The sequence below is a fragment of the Peromyscus eremicus genome, chromosome 9, assembly GCF_949786415.1.
Source record: "Peromyscus eremicus chromosome 9, PerEre_H2_v1, whole genome shotgun sequence".
Taxonomy (NCBI): Eukaryota; Metazoa; Chordata; class Mammalia; order Rodentia; family Cricetidae; genus Peromyscus; species Peromyscus eremicus.
The window spans coordinates 58,987,735-59,011,692 of NC_081425.1; the positions used below are offsets into that span (position 1 = coordinate 58,987,735).

Consider the following 23,958-nt stretch of genomic DNA (forward strand, 5'->3'; position numbering starts at 1 on the left):
TTTTATAAAATGACACAAAATCCCAAGTAGTTATTTCTAAAACCATTTTTTTGCTAAGGTGGAGACCCAGGTGGCTCTGATGCTTTCCTTTGGAGAAACTAGCAGTGAGATGTTTTTCATCCACCAACTAGGAACAAACTCTGTGCACACATGGTCTCCCTGCTTCCCAGCATGGCAGTATTCACTACCATCACCAGAGCTGAGGTTTCCACAGCAGAGAAAAAAAAAAAGCAAAGTGCAAAGGGAACAGATCTGTGATTTTTTTGACTCAGAGGAGAGACAAGCCAAGCGCTGAGCCAGCGCTCATGCCTGATGGATGAAACCTTGTTTTTCAGAGAATGCTTGGAAATCTATCAGCACCAGCAAGCCTTTCTCTATGGGTTAAGAATGCCAGGCAAACACAAGCATTCACAGTGCATTATTATGTGCATACATAGTTGTTCTGATACACTCTTCTCAACAAATTCAGCAGCCACCTGCCTAAGAGGAGAGGCCGAGCTGTGGAAACCTTGGTTACCGGGGGTGTACCACCATGATTTTCATCACTGGGAAGTTTCAACCTCTGGGGACTCTTCGGGATGGGCTGTAGCTGGAGGTGCCTAGAGAGGTGTGGAGGGCCATCCAACAGTGTAAAAAGTGTTCTAACGAAGGCAATCCATTTCCCAGGAGTCTGAACTCATCTACACATAAGTGGAAATCCACACGGGTTTGCTGGGTGGTTAGCCTCACTTCTCTAATACTGTGTTCCCTCTCCATATGCAGTCACGCTCCAGTTCCAAGAGACTCACTTCTATTACTGATTCCAATATACAGCTCTCTACAACTTGCCAAGTGGCTGTAGACTCTAGCAATCAACTCTTCCATCGATATTTGAGTATTTTAGCTCTGATTCCCTTTGCAAAGCTCTGTGATGGAGTGATCATGCAGAGAAGACCCAAACCAGTTATGGTGGCCTGACTGAACCTAGGTGGCACTTCACGGAACAGACCGTTGAACCACAGTGGCGATGACTTCCTAGAGTGTGTGCAGAGTTCTGCTCTCACATCATAGCTGCAAGGGACATGGCTCTGGGAGGTGTACACCAGCCCTGCTTCCCAGTGCCAGCCAGCAGAATTGATTCTGGACGCCTTGTCCTAGGAAGCATTCTGGGTTGTTAGTCCTAAGGGTGGTACTCAAGAATGGTTACTACTGCCTCCTCCAGAAAGAGAAGCAAGAATGACAATGGAGAAACTGCCTTTCTAGAACAGGACTGTAATTGCATTTAAGTACTTCCTGCCAGGAAACACCTGTTAAGTTGGAAGTGAAGAAGATACTGTGACATGGAGAGTCAGGGCAAGCAATCAGCCTGTTTACCCACGAGCCTTTGACCTGGCAACCTCACTGGTATTCCTGACGGGTGATCATGTGTGACGTGCTTGGACGGGCCAGTTTCCAGGCACAGGCTTGCTAGTACTTTAATGTACCTTGACATTCCAAAGTGAGTCCTTATTGCACCTTAGCAAGATGGACTGATTTCCTTAGGAGAATACTGTTTGCTTCTTAGTACCTCTGTTTAGATCACACGCTGGCTTCATAGAAAGTATACATTATCATAAAGATGCTTAAATACCTGGTTTTAAAAGGGAAACTAAATATGGATGGTGAAGAGAGCAGGATTCTAATCTTAAAGTAATAAACGTTCACATTCAGAGGCAACATCGTGTAGAAAGATGCACCTTCACGACACTTACTTCTGGAGCGTGGGCATTCCTGTTTGTCTTTCATGTCATGAATAAAGGGAAGCTACAAAAAAAAAAAAAAAAAATCAAAAAACCCAAATTCCCAAAGTCCAAAATGCAAAAGGCTCAAGCAGCCCTCACTGGATTCAGAAAGACACAGGCACTGCAGGGCGAGGCTGAGTCACGTGACCGGTGCCAGGGCTGACAGTGGACAGCAGTTTCCGGAAGCCCTTCCTAAGGGGGCGACGCTGAAGCGGAAGCTCAGGCACTTCTGACAGCACTGCTCCCCACAGGTGACTCAAGAGGCCCGCATCAGACGGTTTTCCGACTCCTATCTGGCCGCGAAAGCAGAACAACGGAATAAACCGGAACCGTCCACTCTGGCGAGAGGCAAGTGTGGCCGGTGAGGAAGAGCAGAGAAAGGCTCTCTCTGGGACACGCTGAGGAGAAGAAATGTCTTACACGACACAATACCTTCAACAGATAGCTCGCTCTCTTGTTTTTTTTTTTTTTTCCTGACACAGAAAGCAACGAGAACAATGGAGGCTGAAACACAGAAGCTTAAACATCCCACACAGATTTTCCAATAGACTCAAGACAATGCAGCACAGCCAGGCTGTATAAACCATTTGATAAAAAAATATCTTCTTTTATGTTGTAAGGGCAACTGAGGAATCATGGGAGTGCTCCCCCACTGGTTCACTGCAATAGGACAGGAGGCTACACATCCACTTTGAGGCTCCTTCAGTCTCTCTTCCTGCTCATATGTGTACTTTGCTTCTCCTGTAATGATTCTGGGCTCAAACAAGTGTCTCTTTAGTGAAAACTATCTTCTAGTCCCTGGGAGAGACATCAGGACACTACTGGGGTCATATCCCACAACTGAAAAATAAAGAGAAAAATGCCAAGGATGAATTAAGATCAAACAGTACTGAGGATGAACAATGCTTAGAATGGCCTCAATTCAAAGTAGGCTTGTCTTTTCCCAGTTAGCACACAGCATACAGCACACAGCACACAGCACACAGCAAACAGCATACAGCATATAGCACTAGCCTGACTTCTACATGAGGGCAGCTACATGTCGCTCCAGCTAAGGAACATAAAGGCAGATCAGATCCATTAAGGAGAGGAGCCAGCACACCCCGGGTATCTTTCCATAAACTTCCCAGATAGCCTTCCAAACAATTCTCTAAGACACCAAAAGGGAAAGGCCAAAGCCTCAGAGCTTGAAGTTACTTCTAACAACTTCATCCTGTTGCTGCCCCCAAAGTAGGACAGGATGACAGAGTTGGCCATCTGTCCTGGGCCTCTGCTATGGCTGTGAATCCACGTGGCTTCAGAGTCTTGGATAAACACTCTTGGAGTAATTTGTCTCAGCAGGAAAAAAGCTTCTGTATGACTTGGTGACTGATTCCAGGTCTGCCTTCCAACCTACATTCAGCTCAAGACCACCTGCTTCCCAGAGCTTCCCAAGCAGCTCTCCTCCCTCTGGGAATCCTGGTTATTGTCACTCATGTTATGTTTGTGACTTTTGCACATGCGACTTATTGTCTAGTGTGTGTGAAAGTTATAGGACAACCTCAATCACCGTTCCTCAGGAGCCATCCACCTTGTCTTTTGAGATAGCATCTCTCACTGAGACCTATGGCTCGTTGACTAAGCTAGGCTGCTAGGCTAGTCCTCTGGGAGACACCTGATTCCGCCTCCCCAGCTCTGTGATTAAAAGCATTGTCATCATGCCTACATTTTTTTTTTTAAATGCTCAGGTCCTTGCAAGCACTTTATCAACTAAACAATCTCCATAGGTTCCTAGTATTGGTTTTTAAAGATCATATGCTAAGGAAATTATGCTGCAAATCAGAGTGATGAGTGCCGTGGGCTCTTGACAATGGTCACTTCCGCGGATAACCCGAACACAGACAGCCTCTCAGATCCTCCTGTCTGTAAACAAGGCCTATAATAGGAAGCTTAACAAGAGGGCATCTTACCTTAATCACTTTGTCAGTTCCAGAAGTCAGTAACCATCCCCTGGTTGCATCAAAATGCACGTGCACAATGTTGTGCTTACTGTCATGGAAGGTAGCTGTGGGTGCACGTCTGGAAGGAGCAATACCAGAGTTAAGAGGGGGGCACATGAATGAGAGGGATCTGGGATGACTTAGATCCTCCTTTTTAGCCTCCTGGCTAACACTGCTTCACTGTTAGGAATGCTCCTGCTCTCACTCCTGGGTGAACTGTTACACGGTTTTAGTACTTTGTGTGTGTGTGGGTGTGTGTGTGTGTGTGGGGGTGTGTGTCTGTGTGCACGTGCGCACACATCCAGATCAGAGGACAACTCTCAGGAATTGGTTCTCTCTGGTCAGCGTGTGGGATCCAGGGACTGAACTGAGGCTGTCAGGCCTAGGCATGAGCGCCTCCATCCACCGACCATCTCATTAGCCATGACATGATTTAACAAGGAAAACAAGGGAAAATGATTCTCTGGTCTCCAGAATAGGGAAGGTGAATGCCCCCAAAGGCCTTCAGGAAAGCATTCTGTTGTGATGGCATCCATGCAAATCTCTACCTGTGCTCTAAAGAACTCTTTCAAAGACCACAGCACCTTTGCCAAGTCTGTGCTTAGGAGGAGGGAATATACTCTAGCTTGGCCTATTGTTTTTTAAAGGTGTGGCTGTTAAAATGCCCAAGACACCATTGTCTGTCAAACTGAAAATCACCTATATTTTCTTTCCTTTCCCACTGCTGTAAATGCGAATACAAGTTTTCAAAATGGTATTCGAAAATTCCACTAAGCAATATATATGAACGTGTACGTGTGTGTGTGTACATGTCCAAGCAACATAAATAATATCTTAACACATACACACACACACACCACTGCTTGTTCTGTGTCTTTGGGCCTGTGGCTTTGCTGCTGATTTTAGTGATGAGGCCCATTGGCTGCCTCGGCACTCTATAGGCAGGTCTAGAGTGCTTGCCAGAGATGAAGCAGAAGAGCCAGAGGTGGAGCTGGGCAGGCCAAGCAGACCTCCTCATCGTGGTTCAGGGTCTCTACACTGCTGTGAGCACTCAGAAGATGACTGTCTCTTGGCTTTAGTTGAATCTACAGGAAAGACTTTCAGTAGTAAAATGATCACTGTAAATGATTTCAGCTTAACTTGGAATTTCTTAGACTCAGCTCTGTCTTGATAAAATGAAGAATTGGATTCAACCATCTTTAAGGCCCCCCTCAGTTCTCTTCAATGATTAGAACTCTCATTAATCTCATCATGTGCTTGAGTGGGCAAATAATCAGTGCACATGAACAAGTACTTGAGCAAGGCCATCTTGATGTGTATTTGATAGGGTGACATGACCTGACTGTACCACAGAGTGCTGGGAGGACTGGAGACTGGTTATCCTCCTAAACTCATGGGGGCCAAAACTTGTTTCTGTGCATCTCGATAGTGTCTGGGGGTAGTTTCAATTTTTAGTGTTACTGATTCCACTTAGAGCTAAGGTCTCAGGACACCAGGCAGAATGCACCAGCTGAGTGGTGGGCACCTGGAACTATTTCCAGAACCTAAAAACTGCTGGAGCCCTTGAGACGCAACATCTGTAAAGACAGCGGCCTGGGCACCAAGGCAAGTCCTGGCCTTAGCTCCCCGGGGAGATTCTGTGGGCGAGCAGGCAGCTTTACCTGAGAGTATCTGCAATAGATACATGCCCCAAGATTATTGAGAGCCCAGCAGGTGGTTCTTTGAGCCTATGCCCTCTTCACCTGTCTCTCCCTCTCTCATGATCACAGAAACCTCTTGGTGGTACAGGGCTTTTCCTGCATGGTTCCGTCTGTACCACACCCCCGGCAGACTAGGCAGGTAGACTAGCTCTGGAGTGGGACGCTTAGGCCGGGCTTTGTCCATGCCCCGGCAGGGCGCAGGGCGTGGGACTTACTCTTCATCTGTGATGGCCTCGTGGCAGCTGTCGCAGACCCGGACTTCGAACTCAAAGCCCATGAGTGGGATGGAGGAGCGCTTGGAGCTACACTTGCCGCACACGGCCTTCCCACACTTCCGGCAGTGGTGCTGGAGGAAGAGGACACAGGCTGCCATGGCTCTGGCTGCAGCCCTGGCACACCGGTAAGCCAGCTGCTCTCGGGTGAGGACACCAGGCCAGGGTGCCCCAGAGCTGGCCATCGTAGGCATTGTAACAGAGCCTTACAATCCCAGCCCTGGGGAGGCTGACACCGGGCAGCCAGACTGGGACTCCTTTGTGTCTTAGGTAAAAGGGCTTATTTATAGTTGACGAAGGTAAACCAGAATACTTAACATGATTTGACTATGCTATAAAGTGCTAAAAGGATTAGAAAAACAGTTTTCCCCCAGTAACTCACCGAATAAACAATATACATGATATCACATCATACCACCCTACGTACCACACACATAAACACACTCACACAACACAACACACCACAACACAACAGTGTCCTGAAGCCCACCAAGGGAATATCAGATTTCTACTCTTTTTAATTTTGGACTCAGATCAGAGTAAGGGCTTCTGGGAAGCATGCCTCCCTCTTCTGTTTCCCGCTCTCCATCCCCTTCACCTACCATTGCTGTGAGCTGCATGCAGCGGAAGTATCCAACGGCCAGATCTTAAAGCTGGCTGAACTGAGGAAGTGCTACCTTGAGAGATTACAAATCTGCATGACCTCTAACCAGCCATTTGTCTTCGACTCTATCAGTGTTCAACCCAGGTAACCTAACATTTGATTTCCACGGGGAAGAGCAACCCAAACCATAGAATCAGACTTGGAAAATGTTGTTATAAACAGGTCTAAACAACTCAAACCAAGTCAGAAGGAGGGAAAGTGAATAATTAAGAAGTAGACATCCTCACGTATTTCATGGTTTGGAGCCAACATGAGCTACCGTGACACCTCTAATATTAAGGCATACCTCAGTAGACGCCATTAGAGCTTTAAAGCTGTACCACTCAAGCACTTAGAACGACCACTAGGAAACCCAACCTCAGGGAGGGGCTGCGCTGCAGTAGACTTTAGGTGTCACGGCTATAAAATCCCTGGGTCCACTATAGCTCCCACCCAGGGGCTTCTACTTCCATGATTATGTGGTTAAGTCACTTCCAGATAACCGCACCTTAAAAGAGCACATGTCACCCACCTGTCTTAGGCCAATTTTCTTACTGTCCCACATCTGCTTGAAGTTCCAGAAGAAAGGCTGGTCACATTTTTGGCAGGAGTCACTGTCCAACCACTCAGGGGTCTTGTCAAATAAAGCAAGAGCAGCCACAGTGAGAAGCGGTATGACAAAGGACCGTGGACACTGGTTAGACTTCCAGACCAGGACTTATGTGTCAGAGACAGCTGATCCTCAGTCACAAAGGGAGTTACAGAAGGGTTGCTAACTGTCAGGCCCTGAGGATGGGATACAGTGCTGAGTAAAGAAAACCTAAAATCACAGAGATTATCATTTATTAGGGAAGATGTCACGAGGATATTGTTAGTCATCAAAATGTCTGAGAGTTTGAAGGCCTAAGCGAAGCAGTGTTCTGGGAGGGAACAGAAGCTCTGGCAGGCTAGGGCCAGTGCGCTAGACCAGAGGCTCTGACGTAGGCTGGGATCTCTGTAGAAGGAAGTCGGCTGAGACCCGAAGCAGGAAGGGAGGAGAAGAGGCGGAAGGGGCTGAGTGCGACTTCAGGATGGCAGAGGGGAAGCTGGAGGAGTGACACATGTCATTCATGTACACACACACACACACACACACACACACACACACACACACGTATGTATGTATGTATGTATGTATGTATCCCTGACGTAAGTAGTCTAAATTAAGTCAGACAGGGTTCAATAGTATGTTCTGCGTAAAGGTATTCTTTAGCAGATCTTTTGTGTGTGTGCTGTGTACATGTGCATGCATGCTGAGTGCATGTGTAAGTGTAAGTGTTGTATTGGGGATTGAACCTAGGACCTCATGCATGTTAATAAGCACTGTATCACTGAGCTAGAGCAGGTTGGGAAGAGCTCAAAATGGTTCTGGGGCAGAAGGTGGAGAGAGAACTAGACTTGTAGTACAGTACTATTTGTGCATATGCCACACACACTCATATGCATCTACACTTTTACACATTCTTCTCACACATACACCACACACAACCATATACATGCATGCACATATATACCATACACAAACATATACTCATACATACACATACCACAAACATATACCCCACACACTCACACATAGACACCATACATACTCATATACAGACATACACACATCTTACACATATACTACACACTGACACACACACCTAGACATCTGACAATACACTAATGCACTAATACATGCACATCTCATACATACATCACACACACACACACACCATACATATATACCACCCTCCCTCCACCATACATCACACACATTCTCTCTCTCTCTCTCTCTCTCTCTCTCTCTCTCTCCACACATACTTTCATATATACACTCACACAGATCTGGGTGTGAAATGTATCATAGTAGGTGTCCATATGAAGGTATTCAGAGGGGAAAAAATTAATACATTTGATAGGATTCCATTTTTTGTGTAAAGAATTTTTGTTATTGTAGAGAAACAGAAGGATGGCTGTTTGCTAACATGGAGAGCCTTAGTTAATCTATAGATTCTGTAAACATGGTATTTCTGGATGGTGGTTTCATGATTAACAAACCTGTTTTCTATTTGTTAATGAGTATTTTCTACAGAGTATGTACTCTACCTAATAATACATAAGCAATTGATTTCGTTAGCCGTAGAGACAAACACGTTTAGCACCTGCATCCGGCTGATGTCGCGCTGATCTGCATGCAGCCATGCAGAGTAATCCCTCACCTGCCCCACACTGTCTTCCATCTGCAACTCTTATGCCTGACTGCTGCAAACTTCCCATCAGCACTGACACACCCCAGCAGCCTTTCACACCCACCCTGCTTACTCCTTGTCTTTCTTAGCCTATAAAGCCCATGACTCTCCAAGTAATAGCATGTGCTGGCCCACTGGACCCGCCTTTAACAGCCAGTCCTAACATCCCTTCCCAACACCCAGCACTGACATTCTGTCTTACTAGTGTTAACTGTAATTTCATTACTTATACCATTTAATAGACTATGAACTTTCTAGAGAGTCTGTCAGCACCTCAGGTTAGAACAAACTTCATTATTGTTAGCATCCCACAGCCTCTGTCATAACTAGGAAGCAGTTCCCAGATGCTTACGAAGTATGGTATTTGTAAAAGATGGATGGAATCATCCCCATTGCTCATCAGAGCTTCTAATTAACAAGATCTTAAACCCCTCAGCAAGTACTGAATGTTCATATATATGCACGTCAAAATGGCTCAAAGCTGGCTCCCAAACGCCCACTTTCATCTTTGGAAACCACAAATTTTATGTTCCTTTGGGCTGTCCTTCCACTAAAAACAAAACAAAACAAAACAAGGCCCACAAAAGCCAGGCCTGAATCAGGCCTGATTGTCCCTAACCCAAAGCAAGCCAGGACACAATCCCCAGCTCTAGGGGAGCCTGCTTCACATGACCAGCATGTGCTGTAATGGTCCCCCACCAGTACATGGATGGTGCCAAGTGTACTTTTCAAAAACAATATTCTACATTTCCCCGCTTCCTACAACTAAGGAGCACTTTAATTAGTTACTAATAGAACTCCTGTGGATTTATGGTTCCACAAAATAGAGCTGTGATCTTCCTAAGCATTTAATTACTGGCATCTGAAGGCATAGCATTGTGGGTAATACCAGTGACTCTCTTGGGATGAGTGAGACTGGGGTGAGGGGATGGAAAAAACTGGGGAAGTTTTGTCTTTATAAAGTGTGCTTTTCTATTTAATCTCACACCCTTCAAGAAATAAATGACAAGAATGCTGACTGTCAAAGGGGAAGCTGACCTAGAATAATTCCACGTCGACAGGAAATGGTTAACTTCAAAATACTTGTCCAGGCAATGTCCAGTCAACATATTAATTGCTAAAATGCTTATAGATTAAAAAGCAAAATTAGTTTCGACAGTGGTATGGTAAGATTTAAATCTGTGCTTAAGAAGACAAGGCATGGTGTTTGGGGACTATTTAGAACACGACAAACAATCACAAGAATATTGGTTCCTGTATTTCCATTAAAACCAAACTGAGTGCTCTTACTCCTCAGGAGTTTTCTAACGTATGACATACTGCATCCTAGTTGGGGTTTAATCATTACAGAAATAAGCAGGAAGGGGCAGAGACAGCGCCGCAGGCCTCACCCAGAGTACTGTGCCACTTACCTCCTGCCTTTCCACATCCATGTTCCAGACGACAATGCCACCGTCCCCGCCACATGAGATGAGCTGCCTTGTGTGCTGTGCATAGGAGAGGGCTTGGACTTTGTCACTGTGGAAGAAACCAAGGGTTGGGGCCAGCTCGGGGCAAATAACATGCTCCACAGCAGAAAGCCCATCAGAGCCAGACAATACTCAGATTCAACAGAACTCCAGCGAGTAGCTGGAATCTTTCCAGACTCTTCAACACACAACAGTCAGACCTAACATGAGTTTAAACGTTGTTTTAGTCTTCTCAGGTTCACGAGAAAGTACTTTTGGTCAGTTACCAACATTCAAATAAGAGATGATTGCTGAACTGACTATAACATCTTGTTAATTCTCCCTTAAGGGAGTTTATATGTCATAGTGGAAACTCTGGTGCATTTGCTTGCTAGTCTCTAAAATGCTTGTATAAAGCAGTTCTCAGTTGTCTCTATCCTTCCCTCCTCCCGGTTTTCTCCATGAAATAACGGCTAGTTACTTTGGTAATTATTACAGTGAAAGTGAGTAGTTAGGACTCTGTCAGCGGGGGCTGGTTGTGGCAATGCAGACTTGTAACCTCAGCCCTTGGAGGGAGATGTCCTAGGGTCAAGTCCATTGTCCGGGGGCCTCCCTTTACTTTTAAAACTTACTTGGTTTAAAACACAGATAAAATATTTACTTTATTTTTAGATTAAACTGAGAATATAACAGATTCATTTCAAATTTGCAATGAGGAATACGTTCCACTTGGACATTATGCATATTAAATGGAAAAATAATTTTCCAAAACAGAAAATGTGATGAGAAAAATCCCATGTTTGATGTTCTTGAGATTCATCCTACTGTAAAGCTTAGTAAAAGTCAGATACTCCAGTTTCCTGCATTTATTAAGACCACTCAGCATCTAGCTCAAGAAAACCCGCTGTACACTTTGGAGAGAAGAAGAATGCCAAATGGTCCCAGGGTGGGGTGGGGGTAGAGGGCTGGAAGGAAGGGGTGGGTTCTGTTTTACAGTATCTGAAGAAGTCCATTACAGGGCTGGGCACATTGCTCAGCTGCAACTGCTTCTCTGATGTGCTGATTACTGCCCTTGACCAGCGTGAAAGGGTGCTCTTTACCTCTGTGGAACTGCCTAGATGCAGTCTGTTTTCAGAATTATGTCTGGATCTTTGTATTACTGTGACTAATGTCCTTGATTTTTTTTTTTTTTAAAAGAAAGGAGGGAGATGAGGGGCATTCACTTGTGAAAAAGGCTCCATTCTTTTTTTTTTTTTTTTTGGTTTTTTGAGACAGGATTTTTCTGTGTAGCTTTGCGCCTTTCCTGGAACTCGCTTTGGAGACCAGGCTGGCCTCGAACTCACAGAGATCCGCCTGGCTCTGCCTCCCGAGTGCTGGGATTAAAGGCATGCGCCACCACCGCCCGGCTAAGCTCCATTCTTTAAAATGGTGTGATTTTCGGTATTTATGTTAAGGTATTTATTACTACTTTACTTAGATAGCCAGTGTTCCTATCTTAGCCTAGGACCCCAGACTCAGCAGGTTGATTTTGACTTTTCACGCTGAGTCACTACTCAGAAAAAGTAAAATCTTCAAGATGTTTTATGTCAAAGCTCTCCCAAAAGACTTCCCGTGATACATTTATCTAATTATTCTTTATCAATAAAAAGTCAGGAGTCAAATATCAAAGAACCTGAATGATCAGAGAAGAGGCAGAGAAGCCATCAGTGACCTCCTATCTCTTCCATTCCTTCAGCCAAAAGCCTAAGATCCTCTCTGAGCCCAGTCTTACTACTTCCTGTCTATCTGTCCTCAGTCCTCCAAAACCTCTATGGTTAATTTTGGTCAGCTAGTAGCTAGCTCCACCCTCTGATTCAAAGAAAACTTTATTGTCAGAATGTGAGCAAAATAGCACACAATAGTCCTGGAAAACCATAAAGATCTGATCCTTCACCTTAAAATGAGATACTATGTACACCTGCATTAAACATTACTAACACACAATTGCATTATATGTGTTACTATTTATTTGTAGAATCAAGGTCTGGGCTGAGACTAATAGCAGAATGCTACTGGTATGGGTGAGGCTCTACATTCAAAATCTAACTTCACAAAAAGAAAAAACAAAATAGAATTCAGGCATAGTGCCTCATACTGGTAATCCTAGCACTGAGAGGTTGAGGCAGAACTGCTATGAATTTGTGGATGGGATCGGCTACACCAAGTTCCAAGGCAGTCTAGGCTATCTTGTGACATAGTAATCATTAAGTCCTTAAGTCTCTAGAGGCTACAGATACCCTTTGTAGTACTCTGATGTTCGTCTGAAGGTCAAGTCAGACTTCCAAAAAGGATGGCTACAGTACTTCAAGAAAAAGAATACATCCATCAGTCTTTGAAAACACTGACATTGTGAAGAACATATCCTACACAGGCTACTGGGTGTCATCACGTTGATTGACAGTGTTTAAACTGTGCAGTGGACTAATCAGGATTCTCTTATATTACGGGAGCTCACTTTGTTCTGGTGACAGATGGCATCATGAACAGTCACCACTAACCCAGGATCCAGCAGAGTAAGAATTACAGCTTACTCACAGAACAAAATGAACACCAATTGTGGATGTGTTGTCTAGAATCCCATCGGTGTTTTAATATTTTATTTTCTGGGTATGTAATAATGTCTTTGCTCTTTCTTTAAGCCATGTCTAATTTACAGTCTAGTAAATTCTACTTTTATAATCTAAATCAAAACATTGAAAAACAGCCCATCTTACACTGTCCACAACTTCAACCTGTTCAGACTTCCCTTAATGTTCACGGTAACACAGCCATTCTATGGGTTCTACAACAATCAATCCCCAGGGAATGGGGGGATTTCCATAAAGTACTTAGCGCACAAACATGAGGAGCTGAGCTCAGATCCCAGCACCCACATAAAAAGCTAAGGAGGCAGAGACAGGAGGACCCCCAGGACTCTCTGGCCAGCCAGCCCAGCTGGATCAGTGAGCTCTAGGTTCAGTGAGAGACTTCGTCTTAAAAAAATAAAGTAAGAAGCAATTGAGGATGACACCCAATATCATCAACCCTTTGTCTCCACATACATTGCCTCCCATGAACATGCACACACCCACACCCACCCATACACAACAAACCAACCGCACAACCAAGCCTTTTTCACATTTGAGAATGATGCCCACTGAATCAAAAGTGCCCTGCCACTTTAAGAGTGTATGAGGCCAAGGTCTACATAGCCCTCCTAGAAACTGGTCAGGACCATACAGTACAAAGCCATGTAGTTGACCAGGAACTGGAATGCTGGACACAAGGAATTTACCAATGAAGGAGCCTTAGGTGAGGAGTTTCCAGGGTGGCTCCTCAGCCTTGGCAAAGCAAGGAACAGAGGAAAGCTCAGGAAAAAAAAAAAAATCCATCTAACAAGTTTGTAACAATAACCAGGGCGAAGTTAGTATTTTGTGTGTGAACAGAACGCTGTGTGGATCTAGGCAGGCAGAGCATGCCTAAAAGGAATGCATGGTTCACTGGTATGCACTGCAAAACTAGAAATAATTAGGCCACACTTTATGAGGACAGCCTGCCTTTCTTCCTATCTTTCTTGTGATCAACAGTAACCCTTCATAACCAGGAGTTGTGGCAACACCTGTAATCCCAGCACTAGAGAGACTGACGTAAGATCATCTGAGTTCAAGACTGACCTGGGCTCCACAGCAAGACTTTCTAAAAGTCAGCAAGTAAAAACAATTTAAAAAAAAAAAAAAAAAAAGAGCAAACAAGCCAAATGTTTGTGAGCTTTATAAATTATTCTGGTCACAGAGTTGGGGAAGACGAGGTGTCAAGTAGATCGACAAGCTTGAAACAGGCAAAATGAGACGATGGCGTCCATTTTCACACTGTCAGCTGGGAGCTCGCACACTTTTCTGGGCTATTGGATTCTACAGGGTCTGTATGAATAGTACATTTGACCGCTGCTTTACAACCCTGCATTATACAAAAACAACAGTACCAAAATCTTGCCCAGTGAAGACGGCACTATCCCCAGTGCCCACCCAACCCATGAAAAAGCCAGCTGTGTCTCCACACACAGATGAACTTGGGCATTCCGTGTGTACACAGCTGTGGGGAGGGTGTGACATGCATGTGGAGGTCAGAGGTCAACTTCGGGGATCATTCCTAAGAAGCCTTCCACCTTTTGTTGTTGTTGTTGGTTTGTTTATGGCCACACTGGCTGGGCAGCAATGCCACCCATCTCTCTCTGCTTCGCCAACACCATGATCACAAGAACACATTACCACGCCCAGCTCTTTAGCTGGGTCCTAGTGACCAAACTCGGGCCCTAAGTCTGTGTGGCCAGCACTTGACGGACTCAGCCCGGCCCCAGCCTTCACTTTAGCATTTTCTACTGCTTACGGATGGGTTTCCCTTCAGATCAGTTGTTACATCAAAGCACTTCTCTTAGTAACTAATGGCTGATATCAAATAACTCACATTCATTCATTTCAGGATTTTAAAAGTAGGGAGCGCCTCCATTCTGATTTTCAAGGGCAAGAGGGGGAATCCATCCTCTACCTGGCTGAACAGACTGGAAACTATGATTGAACTACATTTCATTTGTTAAGGCAGTGCTTCTCAACCTTCCTAACACTGTGACCTTTTAATACAGTTCCTCATGTTGTGGGAACCCCCAATCATAAAATTATTTTGTTGCTACTGCATAACTGTAATTTTGCTGCTGTTATAAATTGTAATATAACTATCTGATATGCAGGATATTTGATATGTGACCCCTGTGAAAGGGTCATTCAACCCCCCAAAGGGTTGTGACCCACAGGTTGAGAACCACTTTGTTAAGGCATCCTGAGACATATATCAATGATCTTGCAATGCCAAAAGGTCCTTCAGAAGGAGTGCTTCACCATTCACAGCTGGTGGCAGCATTCAGCAACAAATGTGTTATGAGGCTCCAGGGCTGTTAATCTTCCAGCCCAGGAGAGTAGAACCCAGTGATGAACGGCAGGCCTCAAGCTTTATAATAATCTGCTTGGGGATTTGCTGATTTAAGGATTGAAAATTCAACTACCTCACAATTAAAAACTAGGGGAGGGAATGAAAAGAAACCTTCTTCTCTTCATGTTTCGTCTGCTACCACTGGAGCACTTATACTAAAAAGCATTTCAAAGCTGATTATTATTTTGTGGATGAGGGCCTCCACATACACCCCGTATGTGTTCTGATGAGTACATGAAAACCGTGCTTCCCTGAGCACGGAGATCTGCCTCCTATAAACACTATACTCAGAGGGACACCTTCTTAGCAGTTCTAGAGAAAACATGGCCCACCAGACCCAGGTTTGTAACATGATTGCATCAGTGCAAAATGAAAATATAGGGCTGGCCTCCTGTCAAAATTCATAAAGAAAGAGAAGGCAGCAACAGCAGAACATGAAAATGGAAGTGGACCTTTCAAAGAATGAGGCCTTCTGGAACCTTAATTCTTTAAAATATTTGTTCAACTTCATTTTAAGTCTGTGCACTCCTTGTGTGCCTGGTACTTGCAAAGGCCAGACGAGAACATCAAATATGGAACTAAAGTTACAGACTGGTTGGGCCACCAAGTGGGTGCTGGCACCAGGTCCTCCAGAAGAGCAGCTAGTGCTCCTAACCTTAGCCTGAATGCTAACTGATAAACACAGTCCTGCCGCCAGGGGGCGGTGGTGCACACCTTTAATCCCAGCACTTGGGAGGCAGAGGCAGGTGGATCTCTGTGAATTCTAGGCCATCTATAGAGCAAGTTCCAGAACAGCTGCTAAACAGAGAAATCTTGTCTCAAAAAACAAAACAAAACAAAAGGTAAAGGGAAACACACACACAAACAAAAACCACAGCTCTGCCTTCTACGACAGGATTCTAGCCTGTTATGTGTTTAGTGAAATAATCAGAAACGAAAGATTGCTCCTTCTCCTAATGTTTCCTAGCACACAGTGAGATGCTGCCCTTACATCCCAGGGACTTAAAAGGAAGCAGTTGTACATGCTGACCTCACCCTCACTGGCTCCTCCAACACAGAGGGCAAGCTGAGAACGCTTCTCTTTTCATAGCCTCAGGTGCAATTTACTTGATACCAGTGGGTAAACTCAAATCCTCCCCATGTATTTTTTTTTTCTTTTGAGTAGGATCTCAAGTAGCCCAGGCTAGCTAAGGATGGCCCTGAACACCTTTTCTTCCTGCCTGTCTCCCATGAGCTGGGATTATTGGTAAATCCCACCATGTCCTACCACACTGGACTCCCAAAAGGCTAAGGGTGCTCAACAGGGAAATCTTACACATGGTGAGAGAAACAGGAAGGAAAATAAGAGTCAGAATTATAGAAAGGGGAAGAACATGAGTTGTGTGTACCTAAGAATCCTGGCTGTGATTGGCCTCACGAACCCTCCTGCTCAAGTCCATCATGGGTCCCAACATATAAGGGCAACACAAGATCTCCACTGCTTGAAATCAAAGTACATTAACTCTCCCAGAAGTTTTAGGTCTAAGAAAACACTACTAGCAAAAATACAGTCATAAGGCTGGTCAGGAAACAATAGGTATTATTCTAAGAATTAGTAAAGATCTAAAGCAAAAGGTACCAGTAGGTGTGGCAGCACATACTGTAACCTCAGCACTCAAGAGCTGGAGGCAGGAGGACTTCCATGAGTTTGAGGACAGTCTGGGTTACATAGTGAATACCATGCCAGTCAGAGGTACATAGCAAAACCCTGTCTCAGAAAGCAAACCAAAAGGTGGCATTGCTGTATAAGATACAGTGGGCATGGCACAACACACCTCCAGGTTATGTGTCTGCAGTATGTGTGAAACTAACAGCTGACACTTAGGAATCTGAACTGCCTCCCAAACTGGAGCCTCGTCCTTTGTCTTTCCCTGCACAGAGCTAGCCTGGAACTGCATTCCACTTGCCACGGGGACTAAAAACACCAAAATGCCTGAAACGCAGATAACATTACGGGAATGTATTTTCTAAGCTTTCTTCCTTTGGACATGAAAACTCTTCAATGTCAACAGTCACTTTCTCTGTTTTGACAAGACCTTTATAAAGTTTGTCTTGATGATGGAGACAGGCTTTTGAAAACAGGTGTGTCAGGTGATTCCATCAGTGAGTGTACAGACCCAGAGGGTACAGCCCAGGTTTACACTTTGGCTACATAACACAAACCTGTGTGGCATTGTGTGTTTAACACAGTGACACATCAGAAAAGCACAGTGGAGGGACTATGCCTGGGATTCTGTCAGCCCCATTATGACCTTCCAGGAACAATGTTGAGCTGCTGCAAGAGGTGGTGAGAACTATAACACAAAAGACATGTGGCACTATCTCAATATCCTGACTGGACAGACCCATGCCAGTTTGCCCAGTCCCTAAAGTCAACGACATCCCTGATTTGCATCAACACTGACCCAGTCATCCTGGGGCAAGGAAGGAAAACCAGGAATGGTTAAGAGAGGAAGAAGAAAAAGGCACTCTTGAGTCTAAGCAGAAAAGAAACAACACATCGCCAGAGCTCATCAGCTGCTACAGGCTGGCCAAAGTTCACCTCACAGTTGTAGTGTCTAGCTAGCACCTGCTGGTCAGCAGGAGACAGATTAGCTACTGGTCTAACCCAACCACACAGGAACCAGGGCAAACTGGACTAAAGTATTGGGCGAGGTACTAAGCATGGAAGGATATCAATTCTGCCCTCCTCAAGCTGCCAGAAGCCTGAATTGTACAGAGACTTCACAGGCTTCCAACTCGTATTTCACAATGTTTTTCTCACTCTCAACTTTCACTTACATTCTTTATGGCTTTAATTTTTGCTCTGAGTTTATTTACAGCTGTTATTTCACTGTGTGCATTCAGAAGCACGCTTGGGTCCGCAGTGGCTAGAAGCAGCCTTTGTACACACAAGTCAAATTGGCTGATACGGTGTCCCTGACATGCATCTTCTGGAGCAAAGGTCCCGCAGCAGCCTGCCCTGTGCCTTTGTCCACCTCATCCAGGAGCCTGCTGTGAGATTTTATGGAAGACCCACCGCCGCAGCCTTACTTGTGTCCTTGGAGCTCGATGGCTGTCCCTTTTCTCCCACCGATGTCCCACATGATGACGGAGTGATCGGAACTCCCTGAGAACAGCACACGCTGCACTGGGTCCCAGCAGAGCGCTGTCACCCCTCCTAAGAGAACAGACACACCAGGGTTAGTCACAGAACAATAGCCTCACCACGAAAGGGGTCTTGACGCGATCAGGACCCACACAGTTCCTGAATTAAGTATCTGTTAAATGAGTGGGTAAGTAAACCCCAGAAAAGAAAAACCGCTCCAAAAATAAAAAACCCGGCCTGTGAACAGCACATCCATTGTAATGTAGCACAAAATCAACTACTATAAACAACAGAGGGCAAGTCACTGGTAATTCTAAGGGAAATATCGCACTATTTGGAAGTATTACCTACATTTTCTTAGCTACTACCTACTCCTCACCCTGACAATAATGAACGAGAAGAAAATAAGAATTAAAATGCTCAATTAGATCTCTTCCTTTCTTGACACATAATAACTATACATATTTGTGGGGTTCAATGTGATGTTTTAATTTAGGTATACATCATATAACAAGCAAACCAAAGGAGTAATTAGCATATTCATCTCATCAAACATTCATCAGTGGGAGCATTCAAAATCCTTCCCAGCTACTTTGAGACATACAATACCATTCTGTTTTCTGTGCAACAAAACATCAGAGTTTACTCTTTCTAACTACAATTTGGTATACACTGACCAACTGGGGACCACTGACCTATCCACTACTTCTTTGAGGCCAACTTCTTAAAATTCCATGTGATATCATGTGGTACTTATTTCTGTGTCTGGCTTACTTCATTTAACATAATGTCCTCTAACCCATCCAATCTGGTTGACAAATTTCATCCATTTTTATGGCATGATAGTATTCAATCATCTGTGTAGGCATATAACAATTTCTTTATCCATTCATAATACATTAGGTAGTCTGTTCCCATCCCTTAGTTATGTGAGGAATTCTACAATGGGGGCTGCTATCTCCGGTATACCGACTCCATTTTCTTTGACTATATCCTTAGTAGCTAGATCACGTGAGATTTTATTTGTTGTTCATTTGTTTTTTAGACAGGGTGTTACTGTGTAGCCTAGCCTGGCCTCAATCTTTTGATGAACCTCCTGGCTTTGTCTCCTGAGTTAACAAACAAGCATGTACAGGATGTACAAACAAGGATGACAGGCATGTACCACCATGCCTAGAAGTAAGTTTAGTTTTAGTTTTCTGAAGACCCTCCACAATACTTTCTATAAAGGCTGAAATAATTTACAATTCTTCCACCAGTGTGCAGTACCTTCCCCCACACTTTGCTCCACTTGCTACTGTTTATCAATACCATTTGTCTTAGCTAGGGTTCCTACTGCTGTGACACAGCACCAAGACCATGACCTACAGCAACATGGGAAGGGGAGGGTTTCTATCAGCTTCCTCTGTCCTCAGTCCATCACTGAGGGAAGTTAGGGCAGGAACTCAAGCAAAGCAGGGACCTGGAAACAGAACCTGAAGCAGAAACCTTGGAGGAGTGCTGCTTACTGGCTTGCTCCTCATGGCTTGCTCAGACAGTCTGCTTTCTTAAAGCACACAAGGCCACCAGCCCAGGGAGGCATTGCTCACAATGAGCTAGGACCTCTCACATTAATCATCAATCAAGAAAATGCTCCCCTGGCTTGCCCACAGGCCAGTCTGGTGTAGGTATTTTCTCAATTGAGAGCTTCTCTTTCAAAATGACTCTAGCTTTTATGACGCTGACATAAAACTAGCCAGCATATCATTTTACCTGCAGAGAGAGGACACTACACTGTGGTTTTGATTTCTCCGGTGATTAGTGATATTGAGCATTTTCCTTTGTAACTGCTGGTTATTTGCATGTCTTTATTTCAGAATACTGTGATATGTTTTTATATTTGGATATTAGGTATAATTAGGGACAACATTAGAGGCAGAAATTGTTTCTTTGGGAACTTGAGTTTACAAATCCTGTATAAATCAATTATTTCCTAAGTGCTAGTATCCTTGTTCTACTTAGCTTTAATTGTCAACTTGACAGAGTCTAGAGTCAGCTGAGAGGAGATGCCTCAACTGAAGACTGTCTGGACTGAACTGGCCTATGGGCATGCCTGTGGAGGATTCTTTTGTTTGTTAACACAGGGGACCTAGCCCATGGTGAGTGACACCACTCTAGGCAGGTGGTACTGAGAAGTATACAACAGCTGGCTGATCACGAGCCAGTGAGCAAGCCAGCAAGCAGTGTTACTCCAGTTTCTGCTTCAGATTTATGCCTGCGTTCCTGCCCTGACGTCCCTCAGTGATGGACTGTGTTCTGGAAGCATAAGCCAAATAAACACTTTCCTCCCATAAATCAGAATGTTTTATAGGGCAGCAGAGAGGAAACCAAAACAACACTCCCCTACGAAGTGAGGAAGGTGGTACTACTTTGATCACTACCACTACTCACTATCTACTGGATGAGAACTGACTGGACCAATCACATAGGACTAAGCCAGCCGTTCTCAACCTGTGGGTCAACCGACCCTTTCACAGGGATTGCCTAAGACCACTGGAAAACACAGATATTTACCTTACAGTTCATAATAGTAGCAAAATTACAGTTCTGAAGTAGTGATGAAATAATCTTATGGTTGGGGGTCAGCACAACACGAGAAACTGTATTAAAGGGTCGCAGCATTAGGAAGTATTGAGAACCACTGCCTAAGCTTCAGGTGCTGTAGTATATAGTTTCTCTCCTAACTGTCCCAGCAGACTCTTTTAAGATCACAGGGGCCCCCTCGCTCCCACTGCTGTGGATTTGCTAACCAGCCTCTTCCGCTCCGTGCATTGCATTTTGCTTGCACACACTCCTGTTCACAATGAACCTCACTTCCCCTAGCAATGTGTGGTTAACCCGGCTCTCACTCTTACCACACTCCACCTTCCCCCAACAGCAGCCAAGCACAGCACCAGGGCAGAATGAGGGGCAGACAAATGAAAATTTGAAACCTTTTTTCTCCACTTCATGCCAAACCTTACCTAAATCCCATGTCTTTAGAGGCAACCCCGCCACTGCCCTCATTGCTCACAGACCTCCTCCCCCGGAGTGGCTGTCACTTCATAGACAAGAGGTTCTGGAGGCCAGAGCTGTGGCTCGCTCATCAGCACCTCCGCCTGGCTTGATACCCAATCTGCATGGGCAGATGAGCCAGCAGCTGTGTGATGAGGAGGAGGAGTGAATGCCCTTGGCCTTCCTCCTAGCAGATGAAGCTGGGCTGAGACACCTCTTTCCTGGGTAAGCAGTGTTGCTGATGTGACGCCTTCACCCAGCTGACCTTTTCATCATGGGATGCTTGAGAATCTGAAGTCAGGCCATTTGTTTCCCAATCAGGGAAACAAATAAAGCAAGGTGACAGATGTGACTTTTTCTATAAAACATGTAAAATGGATAGCTCGATTTTTTAAAGAAGCACATCAAATTTAAACAACTGTGGGCACTGTGAGAAACCATGGTTTGAAAAGATCCATCAACTCAGAGACTTAATGGATGATGGGCTCTGTTATAAAGTTAGGTCATTACGGAAATATTTCCTTGAACTACTGTACACTGACAATGGGATGAAATGGCCAGGGATGCGATCAGTGGTAGAGCACCTGCCCAGCATGCACAAGGCCCACAGTGCAAAACCAAACCAAAACCAGCACAGGAGTTGAAATGTAAAATCTATGCTGTATATGTTTTATGAATGTAATTGTTACTGGTGGGGTAATATCCTACAACATGTATGCATCCTGAGTTACTTTTACTTACTGGATTCCTCAACTTTTAACTGAATATTATAAATTTGCAGAGATAAGCATTTCAATAAAAACTATTCACATTTCTTTCACTATTGTTTTCAGCTTTTAAAATTTATGTGCATGAGTATATATGTGTATATTCATGTGGGCTTCTGTGGAGGCCACAAGGAGGAGTCAGATCCCCGAGGTGGAATTACAAGTGGTTGTGGGCGTGAGCCTCCTAACATGGGCGCTGGGAACCAACTCCAGTCCTCTACAAGAGCAGCAAGCACTCCTAACTGCTGCACAGACATTTCTCTGGCCTCTCTTTACTATTATTTTTTGAACGACAAGGACTTGGTTGCTCATGCTGGCCTCCAGCTGGCTAAGTGATTCCCTTGCCTTAGCCTCCTGGGTAGCTGTGTAACTCCATCCCCTTGTTCCACATTTTTTATTTTACATAGACAAGAATATTAAATGTGGAACTGGGTCAGAGTCTAAATGTTTTTAGAAATTTAATACCTGTTACCAAAATGCTTAGTGAACTATTTTTAAATTAATTATTTTTTTGAGACATGTACAAAAGCCTTGCAAAACTGAACTAGAGTTAGAAACTGCTGGGTCTGCCCAAGTGTGATGAAGAACTTTCTCAGAATCTGGCATCACACCCTCCACAGTCAGTTGGGCAGGCTAATAACTGGCTAACAGAGGGCCTGCTCAGACCACTGTGCTTCTTACATAAAACGTCACCAAAGTCACTACTCCAGGTCTAAGTGATGAGGATTTGTGAGCTCCCCCTGTGAGCTCTCCCCTTTCTCTTTTTTTCCCCCTGTATAACTTATTTATTCATTTTATGTGTGCGTGTTTTGTCTGCATAAACGTCATGTGCAGGCCTGGTGCCTGCAAAGGCCAGAAGCGGGCAGTGGATCTGCTGGAAGTGGAGTTATAGATGGCTGTGAGCTGCCAAATGGGTGCTGGGAATTGAACCTGGGTCCCTGGAAGAGCTGCCAGTACTCTTAACTGCTGAGCCATCTCTCCAGCTGCACAAAAGAGGGCTCTCTTACTGCTTCCAAGCAGCCCATCAGGGCTTCATAGCACTTCTGCCCACAGAGCATCTTGAAGAATTACCTGCAATTATCGGTCTGATGTGTTTGCAGGCTACACTGTAGGTGAGTGGAGGCAAGGACTACATTTGCTTTACTGACCCCCACACACTGGCATCATTCACACGGAGAACAAGCCAATGTTCATCAACTAAGGGGCAGTCTCCACACACTGAGTCAGACCTCACAGAGAGATCTGGGTGCAAGTGTCCATTTAACAAGGTAAAGTTCTCAATGTAATTGTTTGAAGATACAAATGTGCACAGGACTTTCTTGGTTTTCTTTGTTGCTTTTGTAACAGCCACACTACTTCTTTTGGTTCTCCTAAACAGTGAATGAATAAGGTGGTGTTTAATTATTTGTGAATTAGTTGACTTTGACAGATTACATTCAGACCCTCCTGTCTCTCATATGTTCATGTTAATTAAAACAATTCTTGGACTAGGCATGGTACATTACTCACACTAGTAATTCCAGCATACTTGGGAGGTTGAGGTAGTAACATCGCTATGAATTTGAGACCAGTCTGAGATACACGGCAAGACCTTACCATATAAAACAAAAATCATACAAATAAAGATGTTACTGATGCTATTAACTTACAGTGGTCAAAATAGGTTTACCTGATTTGTTCAGCTCAATTTAGAGCTTTTTAGTAGACATGTATATGAAGAAATTACTTCAATAAAGAATCATGGTACTTGACATTTAGTTCCAGAAAGAAATCCAGCAGAGGGAGCTCAGAACACAAAATTAGTTTCCTAACTCTCCACTGATGAGAAACTGCAGCTATCTGCTGGTTCCATCACTACTCCACATTTCTGTATGACTTTCTACACCGTAAGAGAATGATGGGGCAAATGCCACAGCTCCCTATGAAGGGGAACAATAGGACCAATGGCCAGGGCT

The 23,958-nt window shown here is 44.5% G+C and overlaps 1 protein-coding gene across 3 annotated transcripts in view; it reads right to left on the bottom strand.

The window, feature by feature from the left end:
• Window positions 1-2,277: 2,277 nt before the first annotated feature.
• The window catches only part of Wdfy2 (WD repeat and FYVE domain containing 2), a 143,472-nt gene continuing 121,791 nt past the window's right edge, over window positions 2,278-23,958 (bottom strand). For all 3 annotated transcript variants that reach the window (XM_059273504.1, XM_059273506.1, XM_059273505.1), the window contains 6 exons: window positions 18,149-18,275; window positions 10,040-10,145; window positions 6,887-6,988; window positions 5,655-5,785; window positions 3,710-3,818; window positions 2,278-2,600 (listed from right to left, as the gene is read on the bottom strand). In XM_059273504.1, coding sequence (XP_059129487.1) covers window positions 2,571-2,600; window positions 3,710-3,818; window positions 5,655-5,785; window positions 6,887-6,988; window positions 10,040-10,145; window positions 18,149-18,275 — 605 coding nt within the window. In that variant the 3' untranslated portion in view covers window positions 2,278-2,570. The remainder of the gene's footprint in view (window positions 2,601-3,709; window positions 3,819-5,654; window positions 5,786-6,886; window positions 6,989-10,039; window positions 10,146-18,148; window positions 18,276-23,958) is intronic.